General features: G+C 42.3%; 1 protein-coding gene across 3 annotated transcripts in view; it reads left to right on the forward strand.

Annotated features, from left to right (window-relative positions):
- Positions 1-1,190: 1,190 nt before the first annotated feature.
- dph6 (diphthamine biosynthesis 6) overlaps positions 1,191-17,955 on the forward strand; it is a 57,204-nt gene continuing 40,439 nt past the window's right edge. For all 3 annotated transcript variants that reach the window (XR_012766698.1, XM_075447791.1, XM_075447792.1), the window contains exons 1-4: positions 1,191-1,350; positions 1,646-1,737; positions 3,702-3,886; positions 16,648-16,721. Coding sequence is in view for 2 of the 3 variants with exons in the window: in XM_075447791.1 (XP_075303906.1) it covers positions 1,328-1,350; positions 1,646-1,737; positions 3,702-3,886; positions 16,648-16,721 (374 nt within the window). In the remaining variant the exon portion in view is untranslated. The remainder of the gene's footprint in view (positions 1,351-1,645; positions 1,738-3,701; positions 3,887-16,647; positions 16,722-17,955) is intronic.

Here is a 17,955-nt window from a genome sequence, read left to right on the forward strand (position 1 = left end):
AGAAATGTTTCTATGAAGTCTTAGTGCATTAGTTTAGAAAATAAAAGAGGACAAAACTAAGGGAAAGGAAATAAAAGGTAGAGGTTTATGTAATAACATTTGGTATAAAACTGAGAAAATATCAATAAAAACACAGTTAAGTCAATGCATAATTGTATACTAGATCAACAGCATATTCATCCATTAGAAAAGGGATGCCAGTATTCAGACTGCACTGCTGTTATCCCAAATTATGTACATCTGCTGTGTAGATTTAGCCATTTATTCAGGATGAATAAAAGAGAAACAAAACAAAAACAAAAAAGGGAACCTAGTTAAAAGTGATGGGATGAAGAGACGTCTTTCTCAATTTTGTATTCACAGACAGAATCAGTTGCCTTTGGCCTGCTTAGGGGTAGAAGGTGAGAGAAGCACACAAAAGCAGTGCAATTATTCTACTCTGGCACAACAACAGAGAGCAAAAGGAGCATCAAAGGCTTTCCTCTGAGCAAAACAGGTCTCCCTCAGAGGAAAAGTACAACCGGTGTGTGAACACCAGTGTATGGACTTGTGGTCCTCTCTTGAGACAGAAGAGGCAAAGGATGAGTGTGTGTAGAGTTGGAGTGCCTATCCACTTTGATTACGTTATAATGGAACATTCACTGGTTTTGGTGTTGGAAAAAAAAATGTAAAGGACCGTAAATGTGTTACATATTAAAAATTTTTCCCCAATGTAAAATATGACAAAACATTTTACATGTGACTTCAAAGACTTTACCCCACACTCCCTTTTTTTTAATTACATGTAAAACAAGTGCCTATCTGATGATGTCTTACATTTTAGCAACAAATAGAATGCAAGAAATGTACTTCATTGGAGATAAATTTACTTCACTGTCCATCAGGCCAGCCCAGATAGTTAGTTCTATGCACTGTTATGGCTGTGAAAGAGACATGTTTTCATTTATCTGGCTCTATATTCATTTAAATTGACCATTATTACAGTTTGTTTATTTGCTGAAATTAATATGATATTGTTATTCTATTGTATTTTATTAATATTCAACACTGTATATATGTATATATTTAAAAAAAGGGATGATCAAAACTTGTAACTGAATCTGTAATTTGATAAAACAGAAACAGAAGAGGGACGAATTTTCTATCAGGCAATATCAAAGGGCACCTCCTTTTAAATGTTGGGTCTTTCTTCATCCCGGAAGAATTGCAGAGTTGCTCTCACATGTTGTTGTGTACGTTCATCGGTTGCTAAGCGCAGTTATCACATTGAGGACCATCATAGTCGATACTCGTGTTGTTATTTCACTCCTTGACAGAATATAACAAGATGAAAGTTGTTGCGTTGATAAGGTAATAGCGCCTCTTTTCTTGAGCCGACTCATACTGCTGTCACTGATGTTTTGTGCTAGCAGAGCAGCAACCAGAACACCAGTTTTTTCCACACTCATACTGTATGTAAAATAACGCACAATAGACAGAGGTACAGCTGCAAATCCGCTTTTCAACACTGTCGCAACCCATTCCCAGTTCACTGTTAACATGCACATCCATCCTCATGTCTACTTCTACATGTTAATGATTTAAACTGCCCTTACCCCTTTAAACTGCCATTACCCCTGTGCCTGTTTCTCATGTTCCGGTCCAGTGGGGGTAAAGACAGCTGCTACAACATGATGCAGTGTGTCGCTGCTGGGCATCGGATCGTGGCTCTGGCCAACCTACGCCCAGCTAACACAGGTGAGGAGAGTGCGCTGATGTAAGCTTAGCTATGATCCGCAGGGGCTGTGTTTTGTGGGTCAGCCAGCTGCACTTCTGTGGATGTACTGTACTGTGTCACAGATGTATAGGTTTTGGATGATTTTCACAGTAATTACATGAGCATGGATACTACTTTTTTTGATTGTTGGGAAAGTCTGACCTTGATTTTGGTCAGAAATTCAAATTTTACACATGTACTTTCATGCATCTCTGTAGTTTTTTGTTTCTGTTTTTTTTTGTAGTCTCTGATGATATAATATCAGCCAATGCTTTAATCCTTTATATAAGGCTTGACCCTTACATGTAATTAGTGACAATTTTAATCACATTCAGTGGAATTTTGCTCTTTACTGTACAATTCTGTAAGTTAACTGAGGTGAGTAAATGAGTAATTGTGCTTGCTGATCAATTCATTTCTGTTCTGCTGGTTAATTTTTTTTTCAATTCATGATTTTTAACTCAAGCCTGATATAGCCTTTCTGTGAGTCGTTTTCGGTCTGTGGACAGATGTATGTGTGAGGAACCAGCCCTCCTGTAAGCAGGCACGGCCACTGATACACTGTTAAACATATTCACACCTGGAGGCTGCGTATTACAATCCTGAACCAGTTGCTCAAGGTTATATATTTACATGACACTAGAAAAAAACAAATTATTGTCTCAGTCCAACCAATATCATACAAAATCAAGCTTCTGAAAGCCAGACCAACACATCCACATCATGCATTTGGGCATCGGATCACTCTGCTCCAATATGTTTAGCGAGAATCAAGCGGGCCTAGTTGCTCTGTTCTATCTGTTTGAATCTTTTTTTTTAAAAAACAGTAAAACATAAGCATATATAAATACATCCAAATTTCCAAGAAATCTGCTTTCTTTCACATATTTCTTTGTTTCTTTTGTCAGATGAAAAGATCGGCCCATTAAGACTGCTTGGTCCCAACTTTTGCTCACTTAAAGCATTCCTGCCTGCAGGTCCGCTTTAATGAAATCCTGATTCTATAACGGCAGCTTCATCAGACAGAATCATCATTTAAGTAACTGAAAGACAACGTCTCTGTGGTAAATTCAGCTGACTTGTACGATGATCTCCCACAGAGAAAGTTTGAAGTGGCAGAATGCCTCGAATGTTTTCTCACACAGTCCACAGTGTCACATACATCAGTCAGTAACTTGATTTCTCTCCCTTGCATGTATTGAGGGATAAGAAAGGGGGTCGAGTTAAATGGTCAAGTTGAGCTGTAACTAGCTTAAATCGACGTGCTGAGTGGCTGCTGAACAGCTCCACTCGGGCAGTTCAAGGGCCTTCTGTGGAATTTGTCCAAGTAGTGTTCATGAGAAAAGGCCACGTCTTTAACTTTAACCATGCAGATTTAATGTTTCTGCACGGTGGTGTGGTGGTTAGCACCGTCACTCCAGGATCCCTGGTTCGAATCCTGGTCAGGGCGTTTCTCTCTGGGTGCTCCGGCTTCCTCCGACCATCCATGCATATGTTAGGTTGATTGGTGATTCTTAATGGCCTTAGTGTGAGCGTGTGGGATTTGTCTCTGACCTAGGTTTGTACGTCGCTCCGGGGTGTGCCTTACTTCTTGCCCAGTGGCAGCTGGGATAGGCACCAGCCCTCACCCCCCCCCCACGACCCTACATTGGATTAAGCGGGTATAGAAAATGGATGGATGGACGTGTTTAAATCACCATTCTAAAATCATACCTGTGATTTAAAAAAACTTAACAACTGATTAAAACATTTAACTCCAGATGTGAGCCTTTTTAGGTTTTGATCAGTGATGCTTTCACAGTGACAGAGGGATGTCATTTTTTTTTTTTTAATGAATTATTTTTCCTGTATTTTTCCCATGATCTTGTTGTCATTTTATTTACAAATGCATGAATAATGTGTTGTTGTTAGACAGAGGTTTAACATATTTGCCTTCATGCCACAGATGAGTTGGACAGCTACATGTACCAAACAGTAGGCCACCAGGCAATAGAGCTGTATGCTGATGCCATGGACTTGCCTCTGTATAGACGCACCATTCAGGGTTCCAGCCTGGACACAAGCAGAAACTACAGGAAGACAGAGGGGGATGAGGTGGAGGACCTGTATCAGTTGCTGCACCTTGTCAAGGTAGGCCTGTCAATAAAAGGAAACTTTTTAAAACATTTTTACAGAGTTGCTGCCTGACTCGTGGGTGTCAAATCCATGTTCTCTGGCCAGAAGGCCTACCAAAGGATCGCTGGCCTGTAACTACTTTATTTATCCACATTCAACGGCAATGCTTCATGACTCATCAAAAACTGTAGGATGCAGCATCACTGTGGGAATCTGCAGCATTAATCCAATAAAAAACTAAAACAAGCAAAAACTGTTGTATATTTATCTAAAACTAGAACAAGAAAAAGTGTTGATAAACCTCCCTATACCCTCTAAAATGGAAGCAGATTTTACAACCTGTATGCTTTATAAAGATTGGGTTTGTGCTGTAAGACAGGCCTGCCTGGCTCTTTCATTGAGTTGTTGCAAAGATTTAAAACGAATACGTTTGCAACATTTCTTGTATAACACAGACATCCTTGCATGTTTTACCCACCTGTATCACCAAAGCAAGTTCTGCCATTCCTATCCCCGGGCTGAAATAGAACAAGATTAAATCAAATCCATGTGTTCTTCATGTGTGGTATAAAACTGGCTCAGTAAACGGCTAAACAGACTCCGTACGCTGGGGCCAGTGTGGCTTCATCTTGTCAAACCTCAGCACCTCCCGGTCACCCAAAAAAAATATTCTCTACCAGTGTCATCAGACGCATCAGGGTTTACTTTGTGACTGTTAAGGTTAAAGGATTATTTTTATATTCATGAAATTTGTGAGTCAGGTCCAGCAATGTGCAATAAAGTAGATTTATTGACAAACTATTAAAATCTAGAAAAAACTTGCAACCAATTGATTGAGTGTTAAGTTGAATAACTCCTGCATGCATGCTTTCTGATAGAGCCAAGCTGGCTCAGGAGCTCTGGGCTTGCTCCACGAGGAAGAAGCCGGGTAACAACAAAGAACGGCCACAGGGGACAGTGTGCATCTTTTTGTGAAAACAGTAATGTGTTGATGTATATTGAAATGGCAGAATACCTAATAAAGCTGCTCTCATTCACATTTTTTTCTGTCACTTTTGTCTGACGTCTAATCATGTCAGAAGTTGCTATGGAAAAGCAGTCTGTTAAAACCACGTATCAACTCGCGTTCACTTACGGCATTGTCAGACCGTCGCTCTGCTCAAAAAAAAATAATAAAAATCCCGATTTTATAACCGCCGCGTCTTCTGACTAAACCACCAGGCAGATAACTTAAAGACAACGTCTGTGCATTAAATTTGGCTACACTTACACGTGTCTGATAATCTGTCGCAGAGAAAATGACAAGCGGCAGAACGCGTTGACCCATGTTCTGAGACAGTTCACGGTGTCATGGCATTGGATGGAAATGAGTTAATAGGTACATTTTCCTCTTGTGCATATATACTGGGACGGAGAAACTGGCATTCTCAAAGAAGACCCCCACTTAGCAAGTAGCACTAGCTGACCTGCTTTACACTTCTTTGGCATCTATTGTGTCACGCAACCAAGTTGTTTGGGAGAGTAAAAAATCATGTTCGTGCTTTCAGTCTGTCTCATTTAGTACGTTTCAACTTTACTTCCGCAGTAAATTAGTGTAAGTTTTCTTTTTCACCCTCCCCTGTAACAATGGTGTGCTGGTTGTATTAGTTAAAGTTTTATGTGCCAAGTTGGAGAGAGGTGCCCTTCAACAGTAGGTTCACAGGAAAAATTCAATTTTTTCTTTCTTTTTTTTTTTTTTTTATCTCACTTGACAGAAGATCAGATGCAAAAATTAATCACTGAATTAATATTTCATCAAACACCGCTTTTCCAGGACACTGGGAAAATATTCATTTGATGCCAAATTATGTATGAGACCTCGGTGGTCCGATGTTGTACAGGTGGCTGACTGACAGGTTGGAGATAACTGTGTGTGTGTTCAACACACCGCTGGCACCGCCTGCCTATCTGACCGCCTGCAGCCGTGAGGAGGCTACCTGAACGGAAACTTCCAACAGCAGCCAGAACTCTCCCTGCTGTCAGCTCAAACGGGGGGCGGGGATTGATCCCATGAAACACTTTATCCCCTCTGCAACCCCTACACAAGCTCTTATTTTAGCTCGAAGCATCAAAATTTAGGAGCCTCTTATGGAATAGTGGACAGGAGTTTGTTGTTGAGATGGGAGCTGGCTCGATGTGGTGGAAAGAAGGGGAATCTGGGTTTGCATGGTCCTTTTTGATGGTCTGCGTGGAGACACGCTTGTCTGGAGTGTGGGACTGCTTCAGGGCTTCGGCATGTCCACACATACAGCCTCAGTGGCAAGGGCCAGTCAGCCTGCCTGAGGGTAATTCGCGCCCTCTGCCTGTCATATTTTGCCATCTTCTGTATAAAAATTGCCAGCTTTACACATTCAGCCACATGTGAAAGATCCTGATTTAATCCTTTTTTGCGAGTATACACACTCGGCCGGGTCGGCCCCCTTTTCTGTTTTTCTGGCCTCTCGTGATGATTCACAGTTGAACAGCAAACATGTCTGTTGTATGTGATGCAATACCGTCTCTGCCTGTGGTCATGGCTCTAATTGCAAAAGCCTGCTAATTTCCCATTTCCAGGGCTTCTCTGGTCTGACCTCACCCGTCAGACAGGCCATAGATCAGGGCAGTTGGACTCCCACGGGGCCCTCGCAGGCTTGCAGACCTCCAGTTGTGTCCCCGTTTACCCTTCTCACCGTCATCAACAATCCTGCACCATAAACAACAGGCTTCCTCTATTGCTTAATGAGTGATGGCAACCATAAGAATACAACTTGATATCTCAGATTTCAGTTCTCACAACCGCTCTCGAAGGCTGTTTTTTTTTTTTGTACTCTCACTCATCAGTAAGTTTGACTAACTCGCTCTACATATGCATAGGTGGTCACTTTTTTATTTGTTCATTATTTAAATGAGCTTAGTTTTTCAAAGCTTAGAATTATGTCATTGAATCTCAGATATTTGCTTAAAGTCATAGCTCATGGCCACTTTTAGTCAAGTTGAACCCTTTTCCCTGGTTTAGTATTTTGTTTGTAGAAGAATAGAACAAAAATGGAATTGCGTTCATAAAGTTTCCGGTGTTGTCAGGTTGTGAAGGAAGTGATGAGGAAGCGAGAAAAAAAAAACACTTTCTTTATTTAATTACGAGTTGTTAAATCACCATTGCTGGAAACGAAGAGTTTTAGCATGAAAAAGCGTGTTCTGTTTGGAAAGTGTGATGCTTTGAAAGATATTCACTAGCAGTTTGAATTAATTAGAAGTTACATGATTATATTTGGCGAATGACACTCGAGTGTAGATGAAACATTTTTTTTTTTCTCAGATCCAAAGTTGACGAGTTTTAAGTGGACTTTCTGCCCTCCTCCTCCTCCTCCTTTGCAACGCCGGCACCAAACTTGTAGCATGAGCCAACAGTGCCATCTATGGATCATTCCCGTTAGCTTCAAAACCAAACGTGTCTCTGAGAATGTTTGGAGCCATTCAGAAGATTCAAAGGAAGAGATCATATTCTTCAGAACCATTGTTAATAGAGATGGGGAAAAAAGCCTAATTATGATAGGAAAAAAAAAGGAGCTATCCTTTCCCTGGCAGTGGTTATAATGGCAGGATGACAATGTGGCTCTTTCCTTGGCCCCTTTGCTCTCATCGCTGGCTGTGCATGGCAGTGTTTCTTTGAAGTTTGTAACCTGATAGACACGCAAGCCTCACCGTACCCCGTCCCATCCCGCTAGGTGCTGGTCTTTGAATCAGCGCTTTGTGGGGGAGAAAGAACAGTTTTGGCGAGGCACTTTTTTTCAGTTAAGTCTGCATTTTCATAGAATAAATTGCATGTCGTGTCATCTGCTGGGCTTCGGAGCTAAATTAGGAATTTAACAATCACGTGCGAGAGTTTGAATGTTTCTTCTTTATAAATGATCGCATGGCGTTTTGAAAAGACATTTCGTGAGGTGTTTGTCCATACTTTGTTGTGCAGTTGGTTTTTTTGCTTTCTTCTGTATGATCAGCTCTCATGTGTGATACAGATCAACAGTGTCAGTCACCCCTGGCTGTAACTCCAGTCCCCTCCCCGCCGCTCCCCCCCCCGTCGCTGCCCAAAGCCTGCAAAACCCCTCATATTAGTCATATCACATCCCTCAAGTCCTTTATCCTTCTTTCTGTGCTCTGTGATCTGACACAGTGGCTCTTTATGCCCTGTGACCCTGCTTGTGTGTGTGTGTGTGTGTGTGTGTGTGTGTGCTTGCATGCAAGCTCCTGTGTTCAAGGTCAGGTCAAACTGGGCCTCTGTTACATGATAACAGGTCTATCTCTGTTCTCCTTACACACCTCTGTCTTTCTTCTTTCCTCCGGTTCACCTTCTTTCATCATTCCCGGTTGGACAGAGGTGCTCTTACTGCTCTCATCCATACGTGCGCGCTTCAAGCAGATGAATGTGAATTATTAGATTTGAGTTACATTTTTTTCAAGAAGTGCTTCTGTTTTTCGGTATTTGCTGTAGTAGAAAAAAGAACCCGACACGGCAGCGAGCTTTGGAAAAATGCATTCGCATCCTCAGTCGCTTGCTGGGATATTAAATAAGATATATGAAAAGAAAACAACTCCATCTCCTCAGCAACCTTTGAGCTGATGAATAAAGACAAAGACATTTAAGCTCATTAGAGTGATGAGGAACAATAGATGATATCCACGCACATGTTCTATTCCGCCAGCTCTAATTAGCAGTGCTGTAACATCTCTGTCATACTTAGGCCCAGCTTGGAGAACGATGGAAATGTTACTTTCAAATCTAATTTCCCATCCTGTAATGCATTTGACTTATCAGAAACACGCCGCTTTTTAAAAAGCTCTTTTATTTTGTCGCATAAGCAGTATCGCAGGTCAGTTAACATCTAACATCCCTTTATTTAGTTTGTCTTTTTCTCTCTTTGTTTTTTGAGACATATCTGGGAAAAGTCCTGGAGAGATGCACTGAGACCTTTGGCCTTTGTAGATGAAACGTTCCCCTCCTCTGGTGTGTTTTAAAACATCTTGTGCTTAGTGAGATAATCCTTCTCTTAAACTCGCACACACTCTTCCCCTTTTCCCTGTTTCTTCTGACCTTTATTAAATACAACCCCCTTTCTTCCTGAGCCACTACCACTGCTCCATTATCGACATCTGCACACAAGAGTGGAGCCCTCTGAGATCACAGAGGCAGTCTGTCCACAGGTCCAAACATTCTTTTTAATACTTCCCATCTCCTTTCTTTAACGCGCACCTCGTTCTCCGTTGTATTGTCGTCGCACTTTCATCCGGACCCTTCAGAAGAACAGTCTTGTTCTGATGGAGGTGCGTCCTGCTGTGAGGAAAGAAGGGAGAAGAACCGAAGGGAGAGGAGAAAGAAAAGAGCAGTGAGGAGAAGGAGGAGGAGGGCAGGCAGGCAGGCGGAGGAATCTCTAGTCGAACCAGGAGCTCTGTAGTATTGATTAGGCAGCTGAGGTGTTGTGAGACAAGATGTTAAGGAGGGGTGTGAACCATGAAAGGGGAGGTGCGCGGGGGGGGGGGTCAAAATCAAACACCCAGCCCTTCTCTGATTACCGGCATGGTGCCGCATTAGACGTACATTGGGGGCTCAACAGGAAAATGGATTTCTTTAAAAAGCTGCTTAATACATAAATCATGACCTCTGGGGTCACAGTGAAGGTTTAGAAGATCAGATCAATAACAAAGCTAATGCAGGCTTGTTGTAGCTGGTTTGTGGTGAAGACAGAGCTCTAAACGGTGTTTTACAAGCAGTTTAGGGCCAACCGAGAGTCATTTGTGTAAACTTTTTTTATTACAAACAATCGCCCTAACTTTAGATTGCTTTACTCGAGGATATATTACAGCAGAAGCAAGTATATATTCCTTCAAAGAGCGGCCTCCCTGTGTTGCCTCCCTGTGTGATAGCCGTTGTTATCTTTTCCTTTTGTCTGAGATTCTTGTATTTTTGTTGGTCGACACACTGGCAGTGGGGTTGAGATTGCAGGCTTGTTTTGCACATGAGGAAGGATAGCATTAGTGCTGAGATAATGGCACTGTGTATTGTTCGCTGGCCGTGTGGAAGTGGTGGGACAGGATCTATTAGATGCAGGCCCATTTCCCACCAACTGACGCTAGCAGTCCCCACAAACATTAGATAAAGAGTCAAGCCTCAAGCCTTTGTAATTTGTTTGTATTTTTCTGCTTAATGTACTTTGCTCAATCTTGTTTAGCGATGATGGAAGCTGATAGCCTTATCTTGCCTTGCCAAGGGCATGAGCCACTACAAACCGCTTGGTTGAACATTGTCCCCAAGAAGAACGTGTGTTTTCATGGTCTTTTCTTCTGGTTTTATTTTGATGCTGAATGAGTTTTAGCTATATTCAGAGGTTATTTACATTTGAGCGATTGGCTAATACTGTATCTTCTGATCTGATTTGGAGTTAATACAGGATTGAGGAAAATCTATTGTCATCATTACTCTGTTTTGATATATTGGTCTTTTTCAGGGAAATCTGTGATCATTTCGTATAACTAAACAAACTAGTTTTACAATTTGTTTTCCTTTTTCTGGTCACATGTTCGTCGTGTTTTATTCACAATGCCTTTGGAGGACTTTTTCAAAACAACTTTTGATCATCAAAGCTCTATTGTTTCATTTTCAATGCATTGTGCCATTCTTTAAAAAGTCCCTTTTCAGCTTCGTCTGAAGATAGAATAGATTTGCAAGCATTGCAAAGGGTAATGCACTGCTCATGCCAGCTAGGTTTTAGTCTTCAGCCATCAACAAATGTGGAGAGATAATCGGCCATTTAAGAAAGGCACTATAATGTAGGAAATTGGGCATCAAACCTTTTAGATTTAACTGGTATGAACAGCTGGCCGGGCCAGCTTAATATTGTCTGCCTCATAACAGGCAGCTAATGAACAGTGTTAAGTCTTTCAACTCCCTGCCATTTATCTACTCAGAATTAAGAGGACTTTTATGTTTTGTTTTGTGAACCATTCCCCTCAAGAAATATTTGTGGTAGGCCCCATCACCTCCCGCAGTTAAAGTCATAACCATCAGTAGAAAAACACTGTCTGGAGTCTGGAGAGTCGGTCAAACCAGCGTTACTGCTATATTTTCCTCTAGCCTCTCTCTGGGGAAATGGAGGGAGGGGGTGGACATGATGTCTGTTGGAGCTGTGGAGGATGGAGGACAGGAGAGCCACGATGCCAAGAGCCTGGAACCTGACCTCACCAGAAAAACATTTACATTTTTGGAGTGTGTGTTTGTGTGTGTGCATTGGCCAGTGCGTCTATGTGTGTAAACATGGGCATCAGTACATGTGCGTGCATGCACCCTGTGGACTAGGTGCTTGTTCTGGACCATAAAAAACAACTGACATGGTTTACTTCTCTGTGGCATGAGTCTTGCTTTTTGATTCTGTCCCTCTCGCTTTCTGGAGGCAGCTTCCTGTTTGAGATGCTCAAACAAAACTCTTACCCAAGCCAAGTGGGAACGTTGCTATATCAGAGTTGGGATTATGACTTAGTTTCACCCCCTTTAGAAGACTGTTGCTTGCACTTATTTGTAGGAACGTCTTATCCTTCTCTCGGTGAGAGGCGAGGCATTGAAGTTTGGAAGAAGTTACATGATTTCTTGTTTGATTTATGTAGAATATTGTGTTTTTAAGACCGAGTAACGACTGAGCTTATTTGCGTGAATCGAAAGTATTCATGAACATCAATAAACAACCTCATGTCTCTCCTCCACTTCCCTGCATTTAGTTTTCCATTCGTGTTGATATGGAAAGCCTCCTTGTCCTTGGCCTGCTGAAACTGGGGCTTTGTGCTTTCTTTGGCTTCGGCCCTCTCCCTCCCTGCCTGACAACTGGCTGGGCCTGTGTTTACGTAACCATATATATCTTAGAGGAAACCCGTGAAACGTTAATCTCTCTACGTTTTTAACCCTGATGAATTTCTACATTTTCCAGCTGTGCGGCATGGCATATTTATGCTCGGGCTCTATTGCTGAAAACAGTTCTGTCATTGTAAATGAATCACCATGGAGGACTGTGTATGTGTGCGTAAACTTCAGGCTAGGAAACTGGACAAACACAAACTCGGCCATGAATTGCTTGTGTAGCACCTCCACAGATAAAAATCTGCCTTTTCCCCTCCTTTGTCGGACGCCAATCACTGCACACTTGCCAGTCACTCGTCACATTTCTGTGGGTTGAGCTCGCGTCCCTCACTCATCGCCTTGTAGAGACTACGTGTCATGTCATATCCTCTGTTGTCTGGCCACACCTGCACAGTGGCCTCGGCAGAGGATAATGCTCTCCCCTTGTCTGCTTCCTCTCTCCCTTTCTTATGACTCGGACCTGCATCATCTCAGGAACCGTTTGAGGCATTTAGACTCACGAGCAGCTGGCTTAGAGAGAACTTTGTTTGTCTTGTTTCAGCGCTGTATGTGGCTGAGGACTGACATGTGTTGAGTCATCTTGCCAGCCTGTCCACGAGCACAAAGGAAGAGCCCATCTTTCAACGGCTGCTTCAAACACACGCCATCGCCAAATTACCAAAGAGAGTTTTTCTCAAAGACTTTAAGAACAAGAATTCTCCCGACGTTTGTTTTACAAAGACATTTGCCATGCCCACATGCCTATTTGTTATTTTGTCATGACGTATCGGACACACTTCATCGTGCTTTATCCTCATTAGATATTCTGTTGTCAAGCTACAGTGGCTGTAATTTATGCCATTATAAACAATATCCTGTGTATAATTTCTTTAGCAACTCTGGTTGTCAGCTTAGACCATACAGAATGGTAATGAGGAACAAATAAGCAGTCTCCTCCGACTTACCTCACACTAAGCTTCCTGTCAGTTTGGCATGTCTGAGCTGTTAGGACACCCCATCTCGCCCCGGGACTATGTCAGCATTACATTAAACACTCGCGCTTGACCCAAGCCGGCCCTATCCCCTGTACCGCATCTACTTTATCTGCGACAACAACCCCCTCTCGATGTTACCACCTTGTCTTTGAACAAGGGAGAACAATCCCATTACATTACTACAGGCCCAGAGCTGATCTGATGAGGAGAACATTAAAACCATGTCACATCCAGTCACTTACTTGATGGGTCCAGGAAGGGAGGGATGCAGAGGAGGAGAGAGTGAGAGCAATGCTGAAGAGAAGGAAGTGCAGGGTTGAAAGGCTGTGGGGTCGGACACCGTGATGTTGTGATTGCAGCAGCAGAGAGTATGGGATTGTACCCCGGTGCCCTTGAGCAAACTGTCATTCAACTCATTTTGATTGATTTCCTCACCTTGTCCACTTTCACACTCCCCTGTCATCCCAGACGAGCACACTACACACAGGAAGCAATGATATAATACAATGTACATGTCAACAACTTTGGAGTTGATAGGAAGAGGATTCTTTCACGGACATTTGTGTCTTTGTGTCTGTAATGGCTAAGACCTGGTTGCTCAAGGCTCCCAGTTGTCAGAGCAGACTGAAGCAGGCATTTTAGAAACCCACCATTTTGCAAATTGGAGCTTTGTATTGTTAGGGTGTATAATTAAGACCTCATTGTGACAGCCATTGAGAGCGAGTTAATGAGGGTTCTGCTGTATTCCATATGAATATGAATATTGAATTTTAAATATTTTATGGCTTTCTAATTGCCTTGGTTGCTGTTAATGGTTTCTACTGTGAATATGTGGCATGGGTAAGTATCTTTTAAGGCTCAGAGATGATAAAAATAGCTGCATTTTCAAGTTAAATTTTTTTCTTCGGGATCTGTCAGTACATCTTTAGGACAGATAGATTTCTTGACTGAAGGCATGTCTGTGACTGTGAATACATTGGAACCAGTCTTTTACTCCCTTACAAAGATGAATGTATATATAATTAGAAAGTATATCACGCACGCTACCTTGATATAGAGTTTAATGGCCGTATCGTTTCTTTGTGGAGCATGTCTGCTGGCCTTAATCTTCTCCACAGCTGACATCTTAATAACTCAGCCCTCTCCATCCATTTCCACAGGAGACATCCGGATGTGGGGGAAGGATTAGTTTAATGAATTTGACAATTAGTAACAGAAGTTAATGACTGCATGGGGCTAAGTGCCCTGATGGACATGGCTGGGGGGACTAAGGACTTCCATTGCTCTGGGCCATACATCCTCATTAATAGCTTCTCTGCCTGCTGGAGAGGACAGGGGAAAGCGGGGCATGCCTTTGTTTAGTCTGCCTCTGACAGAGCTGTGGAGGGGTTTTGCACTGTTGCACAATATCGTGCCAGAAGTAGTCCCTCTCAGGGCAAAAGGTGATGTAGGGCCTTGGGTTCTGGATCAGGTGATGTTTCCTTTAAAGAATAAGGCTAGGGGGGGGGGGGTTCATGTAAGGACAGCAAGCTCTCTCCTCAGATCTTATGCCAGCAGTCCAAAATGAATAGTGTTTTTTGAGGTCAAAGGCCTTGTGAAGACCTCTGCCTTGATTTAACGTCACGCTATCCAGATTTCACCTCCTACGCAGCCAAAACATAGTTTCGCCGGATAGTTCCCATAATGATTTTGTTGTTATTGGTGTTATGAGTAACCTTTTTGCTTTGTCAAATAAATCGTTTTAGCCGCTATAAAATCAAAGTCTGAAATTCCCAAATTATCTATCAGTGCAGATGTATATAAATACCTCTACTTTACAGTAATTCATCATACGTTCTCCCACAGAGGATGAGAAAGAATGGCTAGAATTTGTAACAACACATCCCAAGCAGCATTAACTGCCCCCTCATTTTTGCCTGTCTCCTGGTGATAGCTATAATAGCGACAAAAACATAGCCACATCCAAAAATAATCATTTCCCAAAGCATTTGCTAAACGGTCTAGTGGTGAGAGCCTCCATTGCAAACAGAAGGATTGTGAGAAATTTGTCTTGTGTTATCATTCGGTGCGAGTAGGCTGTGTGATGCGATGCAATGAGAGCCAGAAAAAAAGAGGATCCATTTAATTAGACAAGGCAGAGTTGAACCTCACAGGTCCAAGTACCCACAATAGTCTGCCTCCGGAGAGAAGGGCGGGAGAGGGAGACGGAGACGAAAATACACAAAGAAGCTGCTGTTTGTTGTTGCTCCGACGCTCTGATATTCTGTCAGGTCCTGCCAAGTTTAAAGCCAAGGGACTACATTAGTTTTGATGTTGCACACTCCTTCAACACTCCCATTTGTAAATTTTCTCTGCTTTCTCTCCGACTTTCCTTATTCCACTCCGTACCTCATCATTTGCCTCTTTAGGGAGTGACAGTTGCATTTAGGGAAAAGGTTATCATTGTATTTGAATAGAGTGTTGGCCTTGAGGCTTACCTAGAATTACATGACACTGCCTGCAGCCAACTCTCCCCCTGCGCTGGGTTGAAATGTTATCAGTCTGACTTAATTACTGTCATTGGGTAGTGGAATTGACTATAAGATACATTCCACTCTTGGACACATTGAAGAGATATGAAAACTTGAGTAAAATCCCTTCTTTAGATGGTGTTTAACTTAGGTCAAAGAGTTAATATCTAGCTTCATATTTGTCTATATGTGTTTGGCCTTATACCTAACATCCTCTGCTGCACAGTGAGCACCACACACAAATATATGGCCACACCCGCACAGAGCACATCCTTTATCTGATTAGCCGGCCCGCCTACGTGGAGTTGTTTGTGTGTGTGTGTTTGCGTGTGTGAAGAACGGTGCGTTTTAGCCCAGCATCAGGCCCCAGGCAGGGCATGGATTTCATTTAGGAAAGTATCAAAGGTTTACACGCTGTTCGCTTTAATCAGCATGTTTACCAGGCAGAGAAAAATTGCAGGAAGGGACCACAGGGAGAGGGAGGGGCAGGGGGTTATCTTAAGGACCAGTAGCCAGGAAAATTGATAATGGCTACAAGGTAATTTACTGTAGACTTGTGCATCCCTCCACTGCTTCTACCCTTGCCTCTTATTCTAATTACAGCCCATGAAATGTTCTAATGAATCTGCAGGTGTGTGCGGGTACTTCTATGTATTTATGTGTGTCAGCATGAAGCCCTTGCCGGCTCGCGTGTGCGGTTGTTTGTGTGTGTCACTCTAGATCAAGCCTGTTTTTGTCACAAGATTGAACGCTTCTCAAGGCTGTGCCAGTATCTCACGAGAACGCAGTTGTCCCGCTGTTTCTGAGAAATGAATATGATATGAAAAGCAATTAGATTAGCCTTTAGCAATATTAAAGATACGTGCCACTCACAGACACAAAGTTCAGTTGATACATCAAGTTGTCACTGGGGCTTCATCTTTCGGCTAGGTGTGCAGGGTATGGAAGCCGCGGCCAGACGCACTCATCTCCTGCTTACTCCAGACTGCTGATAAGGTCCAGAAAGTGCCTTTGGCGGTGCTCGTGCCTCCAGACACACACACGTGGACTCAGCAACACACACGATCTCTCTCGTAGCCATGTGCGCAAATCTCCAGGGAATATGTGCTGGACCGTAGGGGCCTTGAGTGTAAACATACCCACAGGATTTCGGTCCAATGAAAGGCATGAAGAAATTTTTTTTCTTTGTCTTCTTCATGATGTGTGAATGTTTTCACGAGTTTGTATGGTTTTGTTTCAAAGATGCTTTCGGATACCAGCGCAGGTTGAGAAAGACATTTCTCAAGGATGCTGTCCTTACCATATAATGGATTATTAATCCATTAAGTTTAGCTTAATCATTCAGTTTACTGTGTTTTATGTTCTTCCCCACAGGAAAAGGAGGGTGTCGATGCAGTATCGGTTGGGGCCATACTGTCCGATTACCAGAGGGTCCGTGTGGAGAATGTGTAAGTCGAAATTCTCAAGGTTCAGAACAAGTTTTCTGTCTGAAGTGAACACGCAGACAAACACACACATTCTGTGGTCCACTGAAGGGAAAGATCCTTTGCAGTCCTACCTCACTGTGTGTTCTAAGCTTTGACTGAGTTTTGTTTACACATACACACACGCACATATACACACATTTTGTTTTGTTTATGCCATTTTATTTAGGCTTGTTTTGATTTTATGGTGCGGGTGTTATTTTTTTTTTTTTTCATGTAGCAATTATTTAAAGAAGAGGAATTAAAGAGTTTTCAGGAGATTTGTTGGATTTGGAAAAAGGGCTTTCCCATTAGGAGTGAGTCCCAACTTTTTTTCTCAGAGAGACGGGATAGTTTCCTTGTGATGTGGATGCCCACTCGCTTGCCTCGTCCCTGTTCTTGTTTTATTCCCCCACTCTTGTTTCCATTTATTCTAAACAAGGTGAGGCTGCGTTTCAGTTTTATGCTCCTAAAATCTGGAACAGTCTTCCAGAAGATGTGAGACAGGCCTCAACTCTGACAATGTTTAAATCCAGGCTGAAAACAGTTCTATTTAGCTGTGCATATGACACCTGAAAGTATTTTATCTGCACTCTTCACTTTTAAATTAATTAATTAATGATTATTTTTAATGGGTTTTTTATTTCTTTTTTTTAATTTCTTTTTAATGATTTTATTGCCTTCTTGTGATTTTATGTAGCTGTAAAGCACTTTGAATTACCTTGTGTACGAATTGTGCTCTATAAATAAAATTGCCTTGCCTTGCCTTGCCTATTCTACTTAGTTTTGTGCTGAATTAAATTGAACGATCCAAAGCGAAATGATGTTGTTGCAGGATAAATTATTGAGGAAAAATGACTAATGAAGTAAACCATAAAATACAATGGAAAAAAAAAAGAAATTCGTTGACAAACTGACAGTTGTTCTAACCTTTTATAGAATTCACACAGTGCATTTCCTCTTATTAAAAAAAGTACTGCCGTCAGTAAACTGTCGTCTCCCCATACGTGCTCTGGAGACACTCATACACGTAAACATTTTTTGAACAGCAGACAGTTGCGCACAGTTTGGCTCCAGTTACCTGCTGTGATTATGTCTTTTTCACACAAGTTTACTCTATGTGACAAAGAAGCCACAGCTGAGGATGGAGTCTTTTTGGGCTCGTCTTCTTGAATGAAGCCGCCGGCTGCGGTGGCAGGCGGGAGCATGTGCTCTGGCC

This window comes from Odontesthes bonariensis, chromosome 17 (genome assembly GCF_027942865.1).
Source record: "Odontesthes bonariensis isolate fOdoBon6 chromosome 17, fOdoBon6.hap1, whole genome shotgun sequence".
Lineage (NCBI taxonomy): Eukaryota > Metazoa > Chordata > Actinopteri > Atheriniformes > Atherinopsidae > Odontesthes > Odontesthes bonariensis.